Below are 22,432 nucleotides of genomic sequence, written 5' to 3' on the forward strand. Positions count from 1 at the left end.
CGTTCTCTGCAGGGTGGCAGGGCAGCTGCTTGTAGGCTGAGGTGGTCAGTGGTTTCTGGGTGGCTGGTTCACACCATTCACCCTTACAGCCTCAGACCCACTGCCTGCAGAGAGGGGCAGGAAAGCAGTGGGTAATCAGGGAGGTTGGTGAGAGGTTTGTGCATGAACAGGGACCAGAGGGAGAGAGGTGAGAGCCCAGGCAGGACATGGGAGTTACTGGCAAAAATAAAAAGGCAGCTCTACACATTCTGAATTATTAATTATTCTCTAAACAAGGATCTTCCAGTCAAAACAGATTGATGTACAAACATCTCAGTTATTAAAAAGCTCGTCCACCACGCTCAGAGCAGTCAATGGTGCAGCTTACAGTATCAACACCGTGCACACGGAGAGCCCCGGGTGACTGCAGTGCTGGTCAGAAGCCCCAGTGTCTGTCCCCCGTACTGACAGACTTGCTGTCGGCAGCAACAGCTCGCAGACACGGACAGGTTGGTGAAGTTGATGGGCAGTCTCCATGGCAACAAACCAGTTAACAAAAATAACATTCCTGGAAAGAATTCACAACCAGTCAGCAGGACAGCCTCGGGCAGCAGCACCACCGCAAACCCCAGTCCCCAGTTCATGGAAGCGAACAGAAGGCAAACTGGATTTGGAACTGTGACCGGACAGACCCGAGGAGGAGGGAACCCACCACTGGGCTCCCCAGGTTGGATTCAAAAAAGTCTCTTCTCATACCTGCAAAATAACCAGAAATTAGTGGATCAGAGACAGCAGTCAGTCCCATCAAAGAGGGTGTCACAGAGCAATACAGCACAGATACAGGCCCTTCAGCCCAACTAGTCCATGCCGACCACGGTGCCCACTCAGCTAGTCCCAATTTCCTGCAATTCAGCCCATATCCCTCCAAGCCCCGCCCCTCCATGTACCTATCCAAGTGCTTCTTAAATGATCCTATTGTACCTGCCTCACCCACTTCCTCTGGCAGCTCGTTCCATATACTCACCACCCTCTGCGTGAAAAAGTTGCCCCTCAGGTCCCTTTTCCCCTCTCACCCTAAACCTATGCCCCTGGTTTTAGAGTCCCCTACCCTGGGGAAAAGACTGTTACCGTCCACCTTATCTATGCCTCTCATAATTTTAAACACTTCTATAAGGTCGCCCCTTATTCTCCTATGTCCCAAGGAATAAAGACCCAGCCTAGCCTTACTGATCAAGCCTTGTGCATTCGCATCTGTCATTTAAATAAATAACAAATGCAAGGATCCCAACACTGACCCCTGCTGCACACCACTAGTCACTGGCTTCCATTCCAAGAAACAACCTTCCTTCAACCACCACCCTCTGCTTCCTACCTCTGAGCCAATTTTGAATCCACCTAACTGGCTCTCCCTGGATTCCACAGGACCTAACCGTCCAGACCAGCCTACCATGCTCATCGAAGGCCTTGCTGAAGTCCAAATAGAGAACATCCACTGCCCTACCCTCATCAAGTTTTTGGTTACCACTTCAAAAAACTCAAGCACAACTTCCCACACACAAAGCCATGCTGAATCCTAATCAGACTGTCTATCCAAATGCTGGTAGATCTCAAAGTCTATTCTTAATCTTTTTATAATAATCAAGGGATTCAGTCATCCCCAACCTCTTAAACCCAATGTATGCTTCTTTTCATTTTGAGCAAGGTGTCAAACAAAGTCAGAGCTAAACCGGCCACTGCACAGCCCTGTGGGCCTCATTGTCGGGGAGAGAGGGCTCCATGCCACAGTAATTATCATTCACACTTCACTAAAGGAACTTAATTCCAAGAGGCTCCCAGACCCCCAGCTCTCCGGACAACAGCTCAGGCAGGGAGAGTGGCCAGGGTAGAAGTGGGAGCACAGCTCAGCAGGGAGGGCGGGGCAACGGAGGATTCGGGGGGGGGGGGGGGGGGGTGAGACTTACGAATGTAATCCATGAACACCTCCTTCCATCTGAGCACACAGTGTCCTCTTCTCAAACTTCAGCTCTCCAGAGTACATCATCGCCCTGAGAGAACAGAACATCAGTGACAACAGCTCACAGAGAGTGGGGGGGGTGGGGAAGGAGGAGGGGAGGGGAAGGAGACGGGGTGGGGGAGGGTGGGAGGGAGGCGGGAGGGGAGGGAGGTGGGTGGTGGGGGGGGCGGGAGGGACATCGGTACCTGAGCTGTGTTAAACTCTTGGCTCCGATGTCCTGGCAGCCGTGCTGAATCCCAGCGATCAGATAGTGAACAAACTTGTGGATGGATCCCTTGTCCTGTACAGCTCCCGACACTCCCTGAGCCACTTTGATCTTGTCCGACTCACTGGGGACAGGAGAGGTGTGTTGGATCAGACAGCTCCAGACCCTGGAGCCCTCCCACACTCACCGTGACCCTGGGTTGTGTGTCGGCCTCAGGCGTGGGGAGGGGGTGGGATTCACCCTTCCCTGCATTGTGGATCCTGACGTTGATCCACCGGTAAACCCCTCCTGTCCGACTGTTGCACTCGGAGAGGGAGACACCTGCACTCAGTGACACAGGGCCAGGCAATGAATGATGCAACCACCCCCACCCATTTCCTCTCCCTACTGCGCCCCCGCCACCTCCAGACCCATCACCAGAAACTTCACCCACTTGGAAATGTATCGTGAGTCTGTTCCCGTCACTGGGTCAAAGCCCTGGAATTCCCTCCCCACCAGCACCATGCGAGCCCCCCCCCCCCCCCCCAGGGGCAGCAGCAGCTCACTCCCCCACCCCCCGGGGCAACTTGGGCTGGCCAGGGATGCGCAGACCCCAGGGGAAGCCCGGCTGCCCCAGGAACCCCTTGTCCTGTGAGGAGTTATTATTTCCCATTGGGGTTTGTCACAATGTTGGAGGCACTGACGGGGGTCGGGGGGGCACAGGCGGGGGTCGGGAGCAGCTTCCATTGCCCTAAGAACCACAGGCAGACTGACCTGAAGTAGCGGCTCTGGCTGCCCAGGTGCTTATCCATCGCGTCCACCGATCCCATCCCACGATACTTCTTCAGCCGCACTCCGTCCGTGAAGAAATATTCACCGGGAGCTTCACTCGTGGCAGCCAGGAGCGACCCCATCATCACTGCCGGCCAGAGGTCACACGTCTCACTCCGCACAGCCACTTCACGTGCACGTCACCCACCGGGAAATGAGACCTCCCCCCCCCCCACGGTGTGATCCTCCCTCAGCACTCCCCCCCCATAGTGTGACCCTCCCACACCCCCTCCCACAGCGTGACGCTCCCTCACCCACTCCCACAGTGTGACCCTCCCTCAGTACTGTCCCCCGCACAGACTGAGCCGCCACCCCCCCCCCCACTGACCCCCCCACCCCAAGCCACCCCCACCTACCTGTCGATGCCCCCAGGGCCAGGGCCTTGGCAATGTGACCCACGGTCTGGATGCCCCCGTCGGCGATGACCGGCACCCCGAACCGCGGGCGTACTCAGCCACCTTGTACACAGCTGTGGCCTGAGGTCTCCCCACCGCCAGCACTGTGGGGGAAGCGAGACCATCAGGGGGGTGCACGGGAGGGGTGAGAGACAAGAGGGGCAGGGAGCTGGTCAGTGGGGGGGGGGAGGGGTGTGAGACACAGTCAGAGGGTTAGGGAGACATGGATTTTAGTAAGGCATTTGACAAGGTTCCACATAGTAGGCTTCTTCAGAAGGTCAGAGGCCAAGGGATCCAGGGGAGCTTGGCCGTGTGGATTCAGAATTGGCTTTCCTGTAGAAAGCAGAGGATTGTGGTGGAGGGAGTGCATTCGGATTGGAGGGCTGTGACTAGTGTCCCACAGGGATCGGTTCTGGGACCTCTACTTTTTGTGATATTTATTAACAACTTAGATGAGAGGGTGGAAGGGTGGGTTAGCAAGTTTGCAGATGACACAAAGATCGGTGGTGTTGTGGATAGTGTGGAGGGCTGTCGAAGCTTGCAGAGGGATATTGATAGGATGCAGAGCTGGGCTGACAAGTGGCAGATGGAGTTCAATCCGGAGAAGTGTGAGGTGGTACACTTTGGAAGGACAAACTCCAAGGCGGAGTACAAGGTAAATGGCAGGATTCTGGGTAGTGTGAGGAGCAGAGGGATCTGGGGGTTCATATCCACAGATCACTGAAAGTTGCCACACGGGATAGGGTAGTTAAGAAAGCTTATGGGATGTTAGCTTTCATAAGTCGTGGGATCGTTTAAGATCCGCGAAGTAATGATGCAGCTCTACAAAACTCTGGTTAGACCACACTTGGAGTACTGTGTCCAGTTCTGGTCGCCTCATTATAGGAAGGATGTGGAGGCGTTGGAAAGGGTGCAGAGGAGATTTACCAGGATGCTGCCTGGATTAGAGAGTATGGATTATGAGGAGAGACTAAGGGAGCTGGGGCTTTACTCATTGGAGAGAAGGAGGATGAGCGGAGACATAATAGAGGTGTACAAGATATTGAGGAATAGATAGAGTGGACAGCCAGCGCCTCTTTCCCAGGGCACCAATGCTCAATACAAGGGGACATGGCTTTAAGGTAATGGGTGGGAAGTTCAAGGGAGATGTCAGAGGGAGGTTTTTCACCCAGAGAGTGGTTGGTGCATGGAATGCGCTGCCTGGGGTGGTGGTGGGGGCTAATACGTTGGTCAAATTCAAGAGATTGTTAGATAAGCATATGGAGGAATTTAAAATAGGGGAATATGTGGGAGGAAGGGGTTAGATAGTCTTAGGTGTGGTTTAAAGGTCGGCACAACATTGTGGGCCGAAGGGCCTGTATTGTGTGGTACTGTTCTATGAGACGGTCAGTGGGGGGAGATGGTGCATGGGGAGTGGTGAGAGACAGTCAGAGGGGCAGGGAGCTAGTCAGTCAGGGGTGGGGGGTCACCCCGGACAGTAGCCGTACCATCCCAGGACCCAGGTCCTGGACAGCGCACAGTGCAATCCCAGTACCCAGGTCCTGGACAGTGTACAGTGTGATCCCAGTACCCAGGTACTGCACAGTGCAATCCCAGTGTACGAAGACTGGACAGGACAGCGGATCAGAACAGAACAAGGGAGCAAGAGCCGTTACGTCACCGGACTGAGGTGGGGAGGGGTGATCCCGGGTACCGGGAGTGGGGCCTGGGGGTGACCCTGGGTACCAGGGGTGGGGTCCGGGGTTGACCCCGTGTACCAGGGGTGGGGTCTGGGGGTGGCCCCGGGTACCGGAGGGGGTGGGATTTACAAAGTGTGGAAACCCTGGAACAATTCTTCTGCATCTATTTTCATGCGCAGCAGCGGGTAGTGCCGCTGCCTCGCACCCCAGAGACCCAGTTTCGATCCCGACCTCCGGCGCTGTCTGTGTGGAGTTTGCACGCTCTCCCTGTGACCATGGGTTTCCCCCGGGTGCTCCGGTTTCCTCCCACATCCCAATGAGATGTGGGTCGGCAGGAGGAATAGGATTGCGCAAGTGGCTGTGGTAGGAAGTTACAACATGGAACCTGCCCAGGTGTATCTGGGCCAAGGGACAGGAATCAACTTTTCATCCACTCAGGCACTTGGGAAGCTGGTAAATCCCAGGGATCTGATGATCAACATCCCAGAGTTTTGGTTTGAGTCCCTGTCTGCCAGGGTTCTGTAGGTTCTGGGATTTTTCCAGTGGATTGGAGAGGTGGGAATGTGACCCCACGGTTGAAGTCAGAAGGAGAGAGAACAGGATCCACAGAGGGGTTAGCCTGACTGGTGGGGGGATGCTGGGATCTCAAACTAACACAACAGCTGGAAAAGTACAGAATCAGCCCAGATTTACCAATGGGACATCATGTTTACCTAACACACTGCAGCTCTGACCAGAATAGATTAATGGGGAACCAGGGGATGTGGAGACTTAGGTCACACAACATGGAAACAGGCCATTCAGCCCATCATGTCCACATATGACCAGTGATCACCCATCCATATTAATCCCAACCCCCCACACTTGGCTGGTAGCCTTCCACACCCGGGCGATTCAAGGGCTCAACTAGACTCTTCTAAAATGCTGTCAGTGACCCCGCTTCCACCTCTCCATCCGGCAGTGGATTTTGGGTTCCCTAAATTATATCCCCTCCCCTAAATCTGTGTTCTTTGGTTTTATTCACCTCTGATATGGGGAACAGTTTCCTGCAGTCTACCCCATCTATACCCCTCATCATTTTATACACCTCAGTCATGCCCCCTCTTAACCCCTCCTCTCCAGGGAAAACAGACCCAGCTCTCCTCATAACTGATCTGCTCCACTCCAGGCACCATCCTGGCATCACAGGTAGACAGGGTGGTGACAAAGTTGTTTGGCACGCTGGCCTTCATCAGTCAGGGCACTGAGGAAAGAACTTGGCAGGTTATGTTGCAGTTGTATAAGTCGTTGGTGAGGCCGCACATGGAGCACTGTGGACAGTTTTGGTCGCCCTGTTATAGGAAGGACGAAAGACGTGCAGAGGTTTACGAGGATGTTGCCAGGACTCAAGGGACAGATTTATAGGGAGAGGTTGGGTAGATCCTTGGAGCATAGCAGACTGAGAGGTGTCCGAGTAGAAGTGTATAAAACCATGAGGGGCACAGAGTGAATGTGCATGGTCTTTTTCACAGGGTTGGGGAACCGAGAACTAGAGGGCAAAGGTTGAAGGTGGGAGGGGAGAGGGGAGAGATTTAAAGGGGACCCGAGGGGCATGTTTTACCACAGAGGGCGGTCCGTATATAGAACGAGCTGCCAGAGGAAGTAGTTGAGGCAGGTACAACAACAACATTTATAAGGAATTTGGACAGGTCCACGGTTAGGAAAGGTCTAGAGGGATTTGGGCCAAATGGGACTGGCTTAGGTGGGAATCTCGGTCAGCATGGGTCAGTTGGGCCGAAGGGCCCATATGACTCTATGAATCTCTTCTGCATCTTTCCAGTAGAAGGTTTTCCTTCATCAATTGGGGAATTGAATTTAGGAGCCGTGAGGTATTGTTGCAGCTATATAGGGCCCTGGTCAGACCCCACTTGGAGTACTGTGCTCAGTTCTGGTTGCCTCACTACAGGAAGGATGTGGAAGCCATAGAGAGGGTGCAGAGGAGATTTACAAGGATTCTGCCTGGATTGCGGAGCATGCCTTATGAAAGCAGGTTGAGGGAACTCGGCCTTTTCTCCTTGGGGCGACGGAGGACGAGGAGGGACCTGATAGAGGTGTATAAGATGATGAGAGGTATTGATCGGGTAGATAGTCAGAGGCTTTTCCCCAGGGCTGAATTGGTCGCCACAAGAGGACATAGGTTTAAGGTGCTGGGGAGTAGGTACAGAGGAGATGTCAGGGGTAAGTTTTTTACTCAGAGAGTGGTGAGGGCGTGGAATGTGCTGCTGGCAACAGTGGTGGAGGCGGATACGATAGGGTCTTTTAAGAGACTGTTAGATAGGTACATGGAGCTGAGTAAAATAAGGGCTATGGGTAAGCCTAGTAATTTCTAGGGTGGGGACATGTTCGGCACAGCTTTGTGGGCCGAAGGGCCTGAATTGTGCTGTAGGTTTTCTATGTTCCATGTCCCCAGGATATTGGTGAACAAGGTTAGAGCGCATGGAATTGGGGTAATGCCCTGACTGACTGAGAGCTGGTTATTGGACAGAGGGCAGAGTGGGAACGTGGACCTTCCACCGGTGGTGACCAGTGGGTGGTGTAGGATCTGAGGCCCACCATGAAGGAGCAGATGTTGTCACAGCGACGTTTGGTGAACCAGGTGTGACGGCGAGGATGGACAACGGCGTACAGAGGCTACCACCACATGTCCACCAGTCACTGGAGGCAACGTGCAGGGGCAGTGAGTAGTTGGCAGGGCCGATGGTGTGCAGGCTGTTAGAACGGGTTTGGTTACAGCAGTGAAGGGGATCCTTTGGAGTTCTCTCCCCACAAGCATGGAGGGGCTCAGCTGCTGAGTAGGTCCTGAGATGGATGGATTTACAGACACTACAGGAACCGTGTGACATTGGGGACCGGGAGGAACTGGCCCTGGGGTAGAAGATCACAGGGAAATAGTCGTCCACTCCGCCCCTCTCGCCTGCCCAACAGGATGACCCGTGCTGAGCTCAACTCCTCGACAAACGGTGGGGCAGGGTGGAAAAGTGTGCGCCTGGTCCGTGTCTGACACACACACACCTGTGAGAGAACCTGGTCCCCCCGTCACACACACGTGAGCCCGGTACCCTGGTCATTAACAAACACACATGGAATACCAGCAGTGCCGGTGAAAGTCGCCACACCCGCACACGTCCTGTCTCGTCTGCCGTCACACCAGGTCCCACCACAACTGCACATCAGTCACCACCTGGGACACAGCATCAGCCACAAGCACAGAGGTTCTGGAAACACCAAGACACACGATGCGGATGGTAGCAAACCACAGAGTGAAGCTCCCTCCGTACCGTCCCTCATACACTCCCAGGGTCAGACACAGGGTGAAGCTCCCTCTACACCGTCCCATCACACACTCCCGCGGTCAGACACAGGGTGAAGCTCCCTCTGCACCGTCCCTCATACACTCCCGTGGTCAGACACAGAGCGAAGCTCCCTCCACACTGTCCCATCACACACTCCTGGGGTTAGACACAGGGTGAAGCTCCCTCCGCACCGTCCCGCCACATACTGCTAGGACACAGGTTAGAAATGAGGAAAGTGAAGGAAATTTAGATAAAAAGGAAAGTTTAATCTACCTCAATCACTGGGCATCAGTGTCTATGGGTCTGAACCTCAATCATACAACAACACAGCACAGAAACAGGCCATTTGGCCCATCATGTGCATGCTAACCATCCAGTAAGCATCTACACTAATCCCACTGGGTCTGTAGCCCTCTCTGCCTTAATGATTAAATGTCGAGTCTCTGCCTTCAGCACCCCCTCAGCAGTGTTCCAGATTCCTACTCCGCATCCCGCCACCCCCACCCAGGGAAAAATTCATCCTCAGACCCCCTCCTCCCCTTCCCCGGCACCTGTGCCCTCTAGGTTTACACATCTGCTGTGGGGGAAGGTTTCTCACTCTCTACCCTCACAGAATCATTCAGCACGGAAACAGGCCCCTCGGCCCAACTTGTCCATGTCAACCAAGATGTCTACCTGAGCCAGTCCCATTTGCCCAGGTTGACCCAGATCCTTCTAAACCTTTCCTATCCGTGGACCTGTTCCCAGTACCTTTAAATGTTGTTAATGTACCTGCCTCACCCACTTCCTCCCACCCACCCACACACAAGTTTTCCACACACCCACCACTCTGCGTGTGGAAAACTTGCCCCTCAGGTCCCCTTTAAACCTTTCCTCTCATCAAGAACCAGAGGTCTATGAGGTCTATACCCTCGTTCTTGCCCTCTAGGCTGCGACCATCCTCCCTATCTCTGCCCCTCCTGATTTTACAAACCTCTATCAGCTACCCCCCCCCCCCCCCCCACCCCTGTTCAAGGTAAACAGACCCAGCCTATCTGATATCCCCAGAACTGGACAGCTCCGTTCCAGGCACCATCCCGGGGAAGCCCCTCTGCACCCTCCCCAGTGCAGTCCCATCCTTCCAACAGTGGGGTGACCAGATCTGCACACAGAATCCCAGCTGTGGCCTGACCAGCGATTTATCATAATCCCTCTGCTCTGATCATCTCTGCCCCGACTCACAAGGGCAAGCACCTGTACACCTTCACCATCCCGTGTCCCTGTGGTTCCACCAACAGACGTGTACCTTCCTCACTGCCACCCAGGGCCCCACCATTGTGTCCTGTAAATTAGACCCCCACACGTCCCAGCATTACATCCCACCTGCCCCTGCCCTGCTCCTTTTACCAGCTGATCACTATCACCACCACCATTGTTGTGTCATGTGCAAAACCACATCCCCACACTGACATCCAAGTCATTAATGTACATAATGGCAGCAGGCGTCCCAGCACCAGTCCCTGGAGTCCAGCACTGGGCACAGAGCTCCCGTCACACAAACAACCCTCCATCCTCGCCCTCCAATTACCAGGTCAGTTTTGGATTCAATCTGCCAACCTTCCCTGGATACGATGGCTCCAACCATATACACCAGCCATCCCCAGTGAGGGTCAGTGTGTATGGAACCGTCCCCCAGTGAGCATCAGTGTGTGTGTGTGGGACCCGTCCCCCTGTGAGGGTCAGTGTGTGTGGGACTGTCCCCCAGTGAGGGTCAGTGTGTGTGGGACCGTCCCCCAGTGAGGGTCAGTGTGTGTGTGTGGGAGGGAGAGAGGGAGGGAGAGGGGGAGGGGGAGGGGGAGGGGTGGGGGAGAGAGGGGGAGAAAGAGAGGGACCGGTCCCCCAGTGAAGGTCAGTGTGTGTGTGTGGGACCGTCCCCCAGTGAGGGTCAGTGTGTGTGGGACCCGTCCCCAGGATGAGACGGTGGGGTGATTGGGGGATTCACCCCTGGTCTGCTGTCACACACAGATCTGCATCGACAGCCCCCGGGTGAGAGACGTGCAGGACCGACAGCTGGCAAACACAAGGCAGGCACCCGTCCCCGCATCAGGTGGAGAGACACTTACTAAAGCAGCCCGAGACTGTCGATGGGAGTTTAGGGCTGAGAGACTTTAAGTCTGGAGGAATCTTGGGTGCCGCTGAGTCAGTGTAGAGAGAAGGAGGGGGAGAGAGAGAGAGAGAGAGAGAGGGGTGGTGTTACAGCAGAGAAGAGTGAAGAGATGGAGGGAAGAGCAGACCCAACCACAGATCGGCAGGCAGCAGGTCACATCTGACCCAGCCTGTGCCCCCTGACCCTGATCCCTCCCAGGGGGAGGGGGAATCGGCCCACGAGGAACACTGCCCACAGAGAGGTTGGGGTCCCTCCCCAAATCACCCACCACTCTCCGCTCACTGACACAGTCACCAACACCTCGTACCCAGTGGGGACTCCCCCACTCTCCCTCCCCAGGCCCTGCCAATGGCCGTCTCTGACAGCTTCCCAACACACGCTTTTGAACAGCTCCTTAGGATAAATGTTCCCACATTCTCAGACCAGAGGAAATTGTACTGTTCCATCTCCCGGTCCCCGTCCCAGCGTCTCACCTCCCAACGGTGCCAAGCAGAAGTAACATCTCTCAGCACCACCTGCAGTCCCCAAGGTCACCTCTTGATCTTCCAACTCCAGTGGGCACAGTCCCACCGACCCCACAGTCAACCTCGTGACCCCTCTCTGCAGCGAGGATACGACCTTCATTCCTGGAGACCGACACTACCAAGGCTCCGGCCTTACCACCAGCACCCAACGTTCCCTCCTCTCATCCTGCATTCCCCCGCAGAGGTGACGCTCCCATCACCTGCTCTACACGTGTGTAACACACAGTCTGCTGCAGGAACTCAGTGCCGACACCCAACCGACCCCACGCACTCCCGACCCTGCACCGACATCCTCCTGACCCCTGCATCGATGTACAAAGCAGCTGATCCAACCCCAGCCAGGAAACTGTGTCAGGGTGGGGGTGCAGGGGGGCAGGGTGGAGGGTGGGGGTGGTGCAGTGGGGGGGTGGGGTAGGTGCAGAGGGGGCAGGGTAAAGGGGGTGCAGAGGGGGCGGGGTGGGGGGTGCAGAGGGGGGCAGGGTGGGTGCGGTGCAGTGGGTGGTGAGTGCAGAGGGGAGCAGGGGGGTAGGTGCAGGGTGGGGGGGGGGGGGGGGGGTGTGGTTCTCAGTTGTTCCAAAGGCGAGCTCAGAGTTTGCAAATGTCAGATGCTGAAGGTCAGGAAATTGAAAAAATAATCCACACAGAACCATCACCAACCTACCAACCTCACACATCGGTGGGGGGGGGGGGGGGGGGGTGGATAGGAAGAGGGGAAGACAGGGGGGATGGGGAGAGGGGGACAGACAGACACAGGGTGTGGGTGCCGGGGAAGTGCTGCCCGGGGTGGGGGTGGAGGCAGACACCACGCTGGTGTTGAAGAGGCTGTTGGACAGACCCGTGAAGGTGCCGGGGACGGAGGGACGTGGACCGCGGGACGTGGGCCACGTGATACGGACCACAGGACACGGACCGCACGCAGACAGATAGGTTTAATTTGGTATCGTGTTCAGCACAGACGTGGTGGGCCGAAGGGCCTGTTCCTGTGCTGTTGTGTTCTGTGTTCTAGAGAGTGAGAAAAGGGAGAGATAGAGAGTGAGACGCAACGGACCCAAGGCAACTGGCAGCGTGAGGGGCAGTGAGGGACCGGAGTTGGGGGAAGAGTGAGGGATCGAGGTGCAGGCATGGGTAGGGGTCTTGGGAGGGAGAAGGGAAGGGGAACGCACCTCACGCCAGACGCCACCTCCCGGGAAACACAATCCTACCTTCCTGAGTGATGCAGATGGAGCCACTGCCCATTCCCACTCGCAGGGCATCAACGCCAGCGTCAATCAGGTTCTTCGCCTGGGCTGCCGTTACCACTGTGTGGGGGGGGGAGGGAATAAACCCGTCACTGTCGTCAGATACAGCTATTCACAGTCACTGTGCAGTGGGGGGGGGGGGGGGGGGGGGTGCGGGGGCGTTACAGACAATCCAGGGATTGGCACAGGGTCGCCCTCCTCGGGGAAGGGACGGGGTAGGTGATATTCACTGGTCCAGCGGTTGGAGGAGCAGGGGGAATGTTAACCTGTGGGCCTGCTGGGGTCGGACCCTGCGCCTGTGGGCAGAGAGAGCAGACTGACCAGGGGAGGAGTGTGGGACCCCCTGCGTCAGCGGTGACAGCCCGTGGGGACCCATCACTGCATGTCCAGCGGGAGCTGGGACAGAGTCCTGTGGGAATGTTGCCCCTCCCACACCGGGTGCACTTACCGTTCCCGCCGATGACCTGGAGATCCGGATATTTCTCCTTAATGTGTTGGATCATGTGGATCTGGAAGATGGAGTTCCCCTGGGAGGAATCCTGCAGAGAACGAGGGAAGGTGAGAGATAGGGGGAGGGGTCACACCGACCCTCACCGGGGGTGGGATCCCAAACGCACACTGACCCTCACCGGGGGACGGGTCCCACACGCACGCTGACCCTCACCGGGGGATGGGTCACGCACACTGACCCTCACCGGGGGACGGGTCACGCACGCTGACCCTCACCGGGGGACGGGTCACGCACGCTGACCCTCACCGGGGGACGGGTCACGCACGCTGACCCTCACCGGGGGACGGTCCCACACACACGCTGACCCTCACCGGGGGACGGTCCCACACACACGCTGACCCTCACTGGGGGAGGGGTCCCACGGACAAAGACAGTTGCCAGTTTGACTGATCACTCACCAGGACCACAGCGTCCACCCGGCCTGGACCAGGAGGTCGAGTCGATACTTGTCATCGGCGTGGGTCCCGATGGCCGCTCCACACAGCAGCTGTTTCTTGGAGTCCTTGGAGGCGAGCGGGTAGTCCCGGTTCTTCTTCAGGTCGGTCCGGGCGATGATGGCCACCAGCTGGTCATCCTCGTTAACGATGGGGAGCTTCCCTGGAGGGGAGGGGCAGGGTCAGAGGTCATCCATCACTGCGGGAGGGCAGGGACAGCCAGTGATATACCCCCCACCACCTACCACCGGACCCTCCTTCACCCGTGGGAGTGAAGGGGGGGGGGGGCGACCCCCCCCCGCCCCCAGACCTGTGGGAAGGTCGGTCAACTCCCCACCCACCAACCCGATTCCCTCCCCCACCGGGGCAGAGACCCGCGCCCAGGGAGGGTCAGCGGTGAATCATTCACAGTCTCCGATGATCCCGAACCCCACCCTCAGGGCACACCACCATCATGTGGTCACTAGTGGTCAGTAATGGTCACCAATGGTCATCAATGGTCAGTAACCATTACCAGTGGTCAGTAATGGTCACAATGGTCACCAGCAGTCAGTGACCATCACCAGTGGTCAACGATGGTCAGTAAGTCACCAGCGGTCACTATCGGTCACCAGCGGTCAGCACCTTTCTTGCTCCTCTGCAGGATCTCATTCGCCCCTTCAGTGTGACAGCAGCTGGGGCCACGACCAGGTCCTCCCTCCTTGTCATCACCTGGGGCAGGAGGGGCAGAGGTCAGCACACCCTACCCTGACCCCAGCAACACCCACAGGGCCTCACCTCCAACCCCCATCCCGGCATTGCCCGACCTCATCAAAAGCTGACCCCGGCAACACCTGACCCCCGACCCCTGCAACAGCCCCTGACCCCAGCAATGCCCACAGGGCCTCACCTCCAACCCCGACAACGCTCTACCCCAGCAATGTCCCACCCCTGACCCCGACAAGGCCTGACCCCTGACCCCAGCAACAGCCCCCTGACCCCAGCAATGCCTGCAGGGCCTCACCTCCAACCCTGACAACCCCGACCCCAGCAACGCCCCACCCTGACTGACAACAGCCAACCGACCCCAGCAACGCCCCACCCCTGACCCTGACAACAGCCAACCGACCCCAGCAACACCCCAACCCTGACCCTGGCAACGCCCACAGCGACAAGTGGGGAGGGAACAGTAGATCTCCACCAGGGGGCAGTGGGGGGATGTCAGCCTCACTGCCCTGTGACCCCCCCCCAACCCCAGGGTCAAACCCCTCCCACCAGGTCACCCCGGGGTCAGAGCCCCCCACCCCCTCCTCGTTACCTCGGCCAGCGGGAGGCTGTGCTCCTCTGGGGTCAGGAAGTCGATGTCCCGGGACGAGATGATCCCGACCAGTTTCCCTCCCAACGTGCCAGAGTCGGTGATGGGAATTCCGCAGAATCCGTGCCGAGCTTTGGCTTCGAACACATCGTGGACCCGATCCGGGGGCTCATCACCACCGGGTCCGTGATGAAGCCCTGCTCGTACTTCTGTAAAACATGGCGTCAGCAGAGAGACCCCAACCCCTGACCCGACTCTAACCCCCTGACCCTGACCCCAAGCCACTGGCCCCAACCCACCCTACCCTGACCCCGACCTCCAAACCCCTGACCCCGACCCCACCCTATCCACGACCCCAAACCACTGACCCTGACCCCAACCACCAGCCCCACCCTATCCCTGACCCTAATTCACTGACCCAGACCCCAAACCCCTGTCCCCGACCCCACCCTACCCCTGACCCCACCCCAACCCTTGACCTCAACACCGCCACCCCTGACACCGATCACCCAACCACTGATCCCAACATGACCCTGACCCCAACCCCATCCTGCACCTGACCCTTGACCCCAACCCCTGATCCCTGACCCCGCCCGACCCTGACCCCAACCCAAACTCCAACTCCCCGAACTCACCCACTGCCCTCCTTCCTCCTCCCCCACCCCCCCCACACCCATCCCTGCTGGTCACACCTCGCCCACCTCACACTGGGACCCCCATCTCAGGGCAGTCCTCCCCAACCCTCCCCCGTGACAACCCTTCCCCAGGTACGAGGGACCGATGGTCGGGTGGGGAGTCCGTACCTTCACCCTGCGCACTTGGCTGGCCTGGAACTCGGGGGTACAGTTGTGGTGAATGAAGCCGATTCCTCCCATCAACTGTGGACAGAGGAGTGGCAGTCAGACATGTCCCGACACCCCGACCTCCAACCCACGTCCCCGACACACCACCCCGACCCCTGACCTCCGATACCACCCCGACCTCCCATCAACTGTGGGCAGAGGGGTGGTAGTCAGACACGTCCCGACCCCTGACCTTCGACCCATGTCCCTGACTCCCGACACATCACCCCGACCTCCGACACACCCGACCCCCGACCTCCCATAAACTGTGGGCAGAGGGGTGACAGTCAGACATGTCCCGACCCCCGACCTCGACACAGCACACCGAACCCCGACCTCCGACACACACCCGACCCCTGACCTCCAACCATGTCCCCGACCTCCCATCGACTGTGGGCAGAGGGGTGGCAGTCTGACACGTCCTTAACACCGTCCCCGACCCCCTGACACACCGCCCTGTACCCCCCTCACTCCGACAACACCCCTCACTCCGACACACCAACGTTTCCCCAACACACCACCCCTACCCCTCAATATCACGCAGACACCCACATCACCCTCCCACCATTCCCAGACACACCACCATCCCGTCACCACACTACAGCACCAGCCCCCGTTACCTGCGAATTCCCAAGCACACACCACAGGGAAATCAGAAGAACCTGTTAACCTTTAGCTGCCAGCCACTGCCCTTGGCTGAGGGATGGGGTAACTGCAGTGGTGACCAGCACATCACCCAGACTCTGATACCTTGGGGGCAGGAACCTTGGCTCAGGATCTTATCTGTTGGAATAAGTTCACCCCTCATTCTTCTAAACACCAAGGAATACAGCCAAAGTTGTCCAGCCTCTCTTGTTAAGACAACCCTTTCATCCCAGGAATTAGCCTGGTGAATCACATTTCTACTGTCTCCCATGCCACTCGATCCTTACTGAGGTCAGGGGACCAAACCTGTGCTCAGTACTCCAGGTGTGGTCCCACCAACACCCTGTACAACTGGAACGCAACCTCCCTGTTCTTAAACCCCAACCCTTCACAATAAAGGCCCACGTGCCGTCTCCCTTCTGAACTACTTGTTGGACCTGCCTGGTAATGTTTTGTGACTCATGCATTAGAACAACTCGATCCCTCTGAACTTCACTCACTTGCAGTCTCTCTCCATTTAGATAATAACCCACCATTTGATTCCCCTTATTGAAGTGCATGACCTTACACCTCCCCACATTAAACTCCATTTGCCAGGTTTTCACCCACCCAATCTGTCAATATCCCGTTACAGAATCACAATGTCCCATCACAACAGGTCCTTCCAACCATTTTTGTATCAGAAAACTTGGAAACCTTACATTTTGTTCCCTCCTCCAGATCATTTATGTAATTAAACAACTGAGGACCAAGAACCGATCCCTGGGGAACTCCACCAGTTACATCCCTCCAGACTGAAAAGGACCCATTTATTCCAACAATGTGACAGCCAGTTGTCAATCCATGCTGACGCACTTCCTCCAATACCTTGGGCCCTTATGTATGCACCAGCCTTCGTGGCACCTTGTCAAATATCTTTGGAAATCTAAATACACTACATTTGTCAAACCTGATTTACCTTTCATAAAACCACATTGACCAGGTTTGGTTATATTCAGCTTTCCAACTGATCGTGTATTTCCGCTTTCATTATTGACTCTGACATCTTGCCAACAATGGCTGCAGACTAACTGGCCTGTAGTTCCCACCTTCTGCCTTCCCCACCTTTGAACAAGGGAGTCACGTTGGCTGCTTTCCAATCATCTGGGACCCTCCAAAGCCAAAGGGTCGACCACCTCTGCAGCCACTTCCTTTAAACCCCTGGGTGCAGTCCAGTGGGTCCTGGCCATGTCTGCCTTCAGCCGTGGGTTTTTTCTAATACTTTGTCACTTAGAACACAGAGCAGTGCATCACAGGAACAGGCCCTTCGGCCACCGAGTTGTGCCAAACTCATTCAACTGATAGGTAAACACCTCACTGAATTAGTCCCTTCTGCGACACATCCTTGCCCTTGGGATTTTTACACATTCTTCCATGCTGATGTTTTGTCTCTAACCCAGGGGTCAGTGGTCAGGGGCAGGGACCCTGGCAGGTTCCCCCTGCCCCCAAACAATGACTCTCTAACCCAGGGTCATGAGGCAGTGATGGGGAGCAGGAAACAGCGCTGAGGTACAGAGCAGAGACGAGCTGGAGATGCTTACACTGGGACCACGGTCCCTGGGTGTGGGTTAAGCTGTCGTTCTGTGAGACCACCAGTGTGGACGTGAGGGTGGGTTCACTCACCGCCATTGCGATGGCCATGTTAGCTTCAGTCACCGTGTCCATCGGAGAGGAGACCAGCGGCGTCTTCAGCGTGATCTTCTTGGTGAGGGCAGAGGTGAGGTCCTGCACACAGAGACAGAACCAGCTTCAGTCTGTGTCCTGAGCGGAACGTTCATCCCAGCCGAGACCATCGCTGACCGGACAACCCACACCACTGCCCAACCTCTCCCCAAAAACCGCTCAATCCATCACCAGTAAACAGACAGAAGGGGCAGGAAGGGCAGGTCACGTCGGCTCCCTCACCTCCAACACCAAGTCACCCGCCAACAAACCAGAGCCGAGATCCACGCCGTAGTGAAATTCAGTTCCAACCTACAGAGCGTTAGAATGAAACCACGCCGGGTCCAGTCCTCACGTAACTCTGGGACAAAGGGTAAAGCCGAGGAGATCTGTGATGCAGATGGGCCTTGGCACCGGACTGTCTGGGGCTGACAGACCAACTGCCAACACATGGCACCGGGCACCTCCATCAACACCGCCAACCAGCTGAATGTTGTACAGGGCTGCACCCCCCCCACCTTAGGGACACCTCCCCCACCATGTCCCTCCCCTCCTTGCCCCAGGGACACCCCTCTGCGGTTTGGTGATGTGATCCACAGCCACCCCTCCCTCCAGAGTCAGTGCCTCAGGCTGAGGGAGAAGCAATCCTGGTTGTAAGACCACACCCAACACATTCTGTGATGACGGGGGTGGTGCAGGGAGCTGCTCAAGGGCTCTCGGCAGTCAAGGGGGTTTCCAGCTGAACCCAGTTAAACAGTGGTCACGGAAATCTGCAGGTGTTGGGAACGAGAGCAAAGACAGAAAACTGGGGAAACCCAATGGCCGGGTAGCTTCTGTGCAGAGAGAGACAGTTAACGTGCCCGATCACAGAATGGTCCTGACTCAGGCCGTTCGTCCTGAAACAGTCACTCTGCACCTCTCCTCCACAGAGGCTGCCCAACACTCGAGCCTTCCCAGCATGTCAGGTCTTTTGTTTCACAGCAGCCCTGATCACAGGCACACATCTGGACCACAGTCAGGGAGCAGGGGGGAGACGGGAGCCAGAGGGGGAGGGAGCCGGTGGTGGGGGGGCAGGGAATGCAGAGGAGATTTGCCCAATCCCAAGGATGGGGGCTTCACAGAATAGAGACACCAGAGAAATAATTTCTCTGGGGGGGCAGGGAGGAGGGGATAGGGGGAAGGAGGGGATCGGGGGACCTGGGGAGGGGACGGGGGGAGGAGGGATTGGGGGGGAGAGGACGGGGGGGGAGGAGGGGATTGGGGGGAGGAATGGGATCAGGGAGGAGGAGGAGGGGGAGGGGTAGAATTTTTCTAGAAACATTGCTGTGATGTGGAGCACCCAAAAGGCCAGTGGAAGGCAATCCAGGAGGAACAGGATAGCCATTTGAGGACTTCAGGCTGGACAGTGGGGCTGAGACGGTGACCTCCTGGATTTCCCCGTCCACAACCCAATACATTGAGGAACTTTAATGCTGAGACTCACCACTTGATCGGAGGTGAAATCAATGTATCCGGGCAAGATCAGGAAATCACTGCAAGACAAGAAAATTCAGCAACTTAAACCACCTCCACCTTCAGTGGAGCGTAACCACCCTCCCTGTAAAAGCACGAACATCAACCCCGTAAGGAGACGTCTGCTGGTGAAGAGGTGGGCTTCCTCAGGAGAAAAATAGTCACAGAGTCACACAGTGCGGAAACAGGCGCTTCGGCCCAATTGGTCCGTGCCGACCAAGATTCCCATCTAAGCACGTCCCATTTGCCTGTGTTTGGCCCACATCCCTCCACAAGTCTCCTATCCATGGACCCGACCAAATGTTTTCTAAACATTGTAACTGTACTCATCTCTACCACTTCCTCTGGCAGCTCGTTCCTCACACCCACCACCCTCTGTGTGAATGTTACCCCTCAGGTTCCTTTAAATCTTTCCCCTCTAACCTCTACCTCTAGTTCTATACTCTCCTACCCTGGGGAAACTATTGATCTTAAAATTCTCATCCTTGTTTGTAGATCTATGAATGGTCTCACTGTTCCCCATCTCAGGAACGTCCTCAAATCCCAGACCAGTATGGGATCACTGCACTCCTCCAATTCTGGCCCCGTTATCACACACACAGCTCATAGCACCAATGTTATTGGGATTGGTTTATTGTTGTCACTTGTACCGAGGTACAGTGAAAAACTTGTCTTACATACCGTTCATACAGATCAATTCATTACACAGTGTATTGAGGTAGTACAGGGTAAAACGATAACAGAATGCAGAATAAAGTGTCACAGTTACAGAGAAAGTGCAGGGCAGGCAGACAATAAGGTGCAATGTCATAACGGTAGATTGTGAGGTCAAGATTCCACCTTATCGTACTAGGAGACCATCCAAGTCTTATAGCAGTGGGACAGAAGCTGTCCTTGAGCGTGGTGGTACGTGCTTTCAAGCTTTTGTATCTTCTGCCCACTGGGAGGGGGGAGAAGAGAGAATGTCCGGGGTGGGTGGGGTCTTTGATTATGCCGGCTGCTTTACCGAGGCAGTGAGAAGTGTAGACAGAGTCCACAGAGGGGAGGCTGATTTCCGTGATGAGCTGGGCTGTGTCCACAATTCTCTGCAGTTTCTTGTGGTCCTGGGCAGAGCAGTTGCCGTACCAAGCCGTGATACATCCGGATAGGATGCTTTCTATGGTGCATCTGGAATTTCCTCCTTGAAACTTTGCCAGTCTCTGTTGTAGAGGTGTCCCAGTAGTCCTTGTGATAGGCAAAGGGAGGAGACTGTTCAAAAGGCTCTCGGGATTCAGGAGTGTGTACAAGTAGAAAAATGAACTGAATCCAGTAGTTATGGAAATCAGAAAACTGTCTCCAGTCTATTGGAATTGGTTTATTATTGTCACTTGTACCAAGGTCCAGTGAAAACCTCGCCTTGTAAACCGTTCGTACAGATTAATTCATTACACAGTGCAGTTACTTGGGTTAGTATAGGGCGCATTGATGTCGTACAGGTAAAAACAATAACAGTACAGAGTAGTGTCACAGCTACAGAGAAAGTGCAGTGCAATAAGGTGCAAGGTCACAACAAGGTAGATCGTGAGGTCATAGTCCATCTCATCGTGTAAGGGAACCGTTCAATAGTCTTATCACAGTAGGGTAGAAGCTGTCCTTAAGTCTGTTGGTATGTACCAACAGTCTAGTCCTCTCTTGTAGATCTTACAGAGGTGTATAAAGTCTCAACGGCATCGATAGGGTGAATGCAGACAGTCTTTTTCCCAGGGTTGGGGAATCAAGAACTAGGGGGCACAAGTTTAAGGGGAGAGATTTAATGGGAATCTGAGGGGTCAGTATAGAATGAGCTGCCAGAGGAAGTGGTAGAGGCAGTTCAATTACAATGGGGACGTGGATAGGAAAGGTTTAGAAGGATATGGGCCAAACACAGGCAAATGGGACGGGCTCAAGACAGCACCATGGTCAGCATGGATGAGTTGGGCCGAAGGGCCTGTTTCCAAGGTGTGGGTCAGTGAGCTGAGGGAGTGACGGACACTGGAGAGTGCAAGTGTGGATGGGGCTGCCAAGGTTCAGAAAGGAAGTCGGAGACTGGGCTGATGGACGAGGATCAGCTCCCGTGGATCCACATCAGAGACCTCTCAGGGAGATTCCTGCCCAGGACTCAGCACGAGTCCTCCCGGGCTGGCTGGCTGGCTGGGGGTCCAGTCAAAGGCAGCGTCGGGGAAAGTGCCACAGAGACTTCCTGATGACACAGCTGCAGCCTGAGATTCTTCCTCAGGCAAGGCCGTCTATTGCTGGGAGACACCTCCCCTCTCCCCCGGAGACGCCCTCCCCACCAGCACAGAGACAGCCCCTCCCACTCAGAGACACCCCCATCCCCCTGAAGACACTCCCCCTCCCATCTCAATGAACGCTGTGTTCACAGGGCCCAAGTCCAGAGTCAGCTGATGAACATCCCATGATTCCTCCCCTTGAACCAGTGCCCGTGCTGATTTGATTAAAGTCAAATGTTCTCAATAAAGCCCTCAACTAATCCCGTGCACAGTTAATCACCCCCCACCCTTCCTCATGACCCCCCCTTGGGATCTACACACACCACCACCATCAGCTCCCAACCTGCAGCACCATTACTGGGCTATTCAACTGCTATAGGCTGAACGTCATGCCACTGAATCAGTGGGTGGGTGTGAGCAACTCCCCCCTCCCTGACCAAGATACCCTCACCCTCCCTGCTGAGCCCTGCACCGACCGTCCTTCCCACTGGAGACAGTAACCCCCACGTGTTCCCATCACACCTCTCCCCATGTGTCCCCATCACACCTCTCCCCACGTGTCCCCATCACACCTCCCCACACGTGTCCTCATCACACCTCCCCACGTGTCCCCATCACACCTCTCCCCACGTGTCCCCATCACACCTCCACACACGTGTCCTCATCACACCTCCCCACGTGTCCCCATCACACCTCCCCACACGTGTCCCCATCACCTCCCCACACAACGGGCCGCGTGCTCCATCCCTCTGCTCCTCTCGCAGCCAGTGCAGCACGGATGGAGACGTGGGGGGGGCTGTTCAACCCCCCAGGAGGAGATGGTTGGGAACTGAAGGGAGGCAGATTCCAGTGGTGGCGGATGACAGGAGCTGCTTTGTCCCTGATGTGAACGGCCCGGCTCTGGGTCAGCTGCCTGTCAGGA

General features: G+C 56.1%; 1 protein-coding gene across 1 annotated transcript; it reads right to left on the bottom strand.

The window, feature by feature from the left end:
- Window positions 1-300: 300 nt before the first annotated feature.
- Window positions 301-19,286, bottom strand: LOC127571759 (inosine-5'-monophosphate dehydrogenase 2-like; the record flags this gene model as incomplete). Its single annotated transcript, XM_052018445.1, is given in 17 exon segments — window positions 301-735; window positions 1,941-2,024; window positions 2,179-2,322; window positions 2,952-3,096; window positions 3,365-3,451; window positions 3,454-3,507; window positions 12,287-12,382; window positions 12,771-12,861; window positions 13,232-13,248; window positions 13,251-13,430; window positions 13,892-13,924; window positions 13,927-13,978; window positions 14,565-14,722; window positions 14,725-14,770; window positions 15,365-15,439; window positions 17,711-17,812; window positions 19,233-19,286. Coding segments are annotated over 17 exon segments (1,440 nt in total), but the record flags the coding sequence as incomplete, so codon positions are not given.
- Between the last annotated feature and the right edge of the window lie 3,146 nt (window positions 19,287-22,432).

This window comes from Pristis pectinata, chromosome 6 (assembly GCF_009764475.1).
Source record: "Pristis pectinata isolate sPriPec2 chromosome 6, sPriPec2.1.pri, whole genome shotgun sequence".
Taxonomy (NCBI): Eukaryota; Metazoa; Chordata; class Chondrichthyes; order Rhinopristiformes; family Pristidae; genus Pristis; species Pristis pectinata.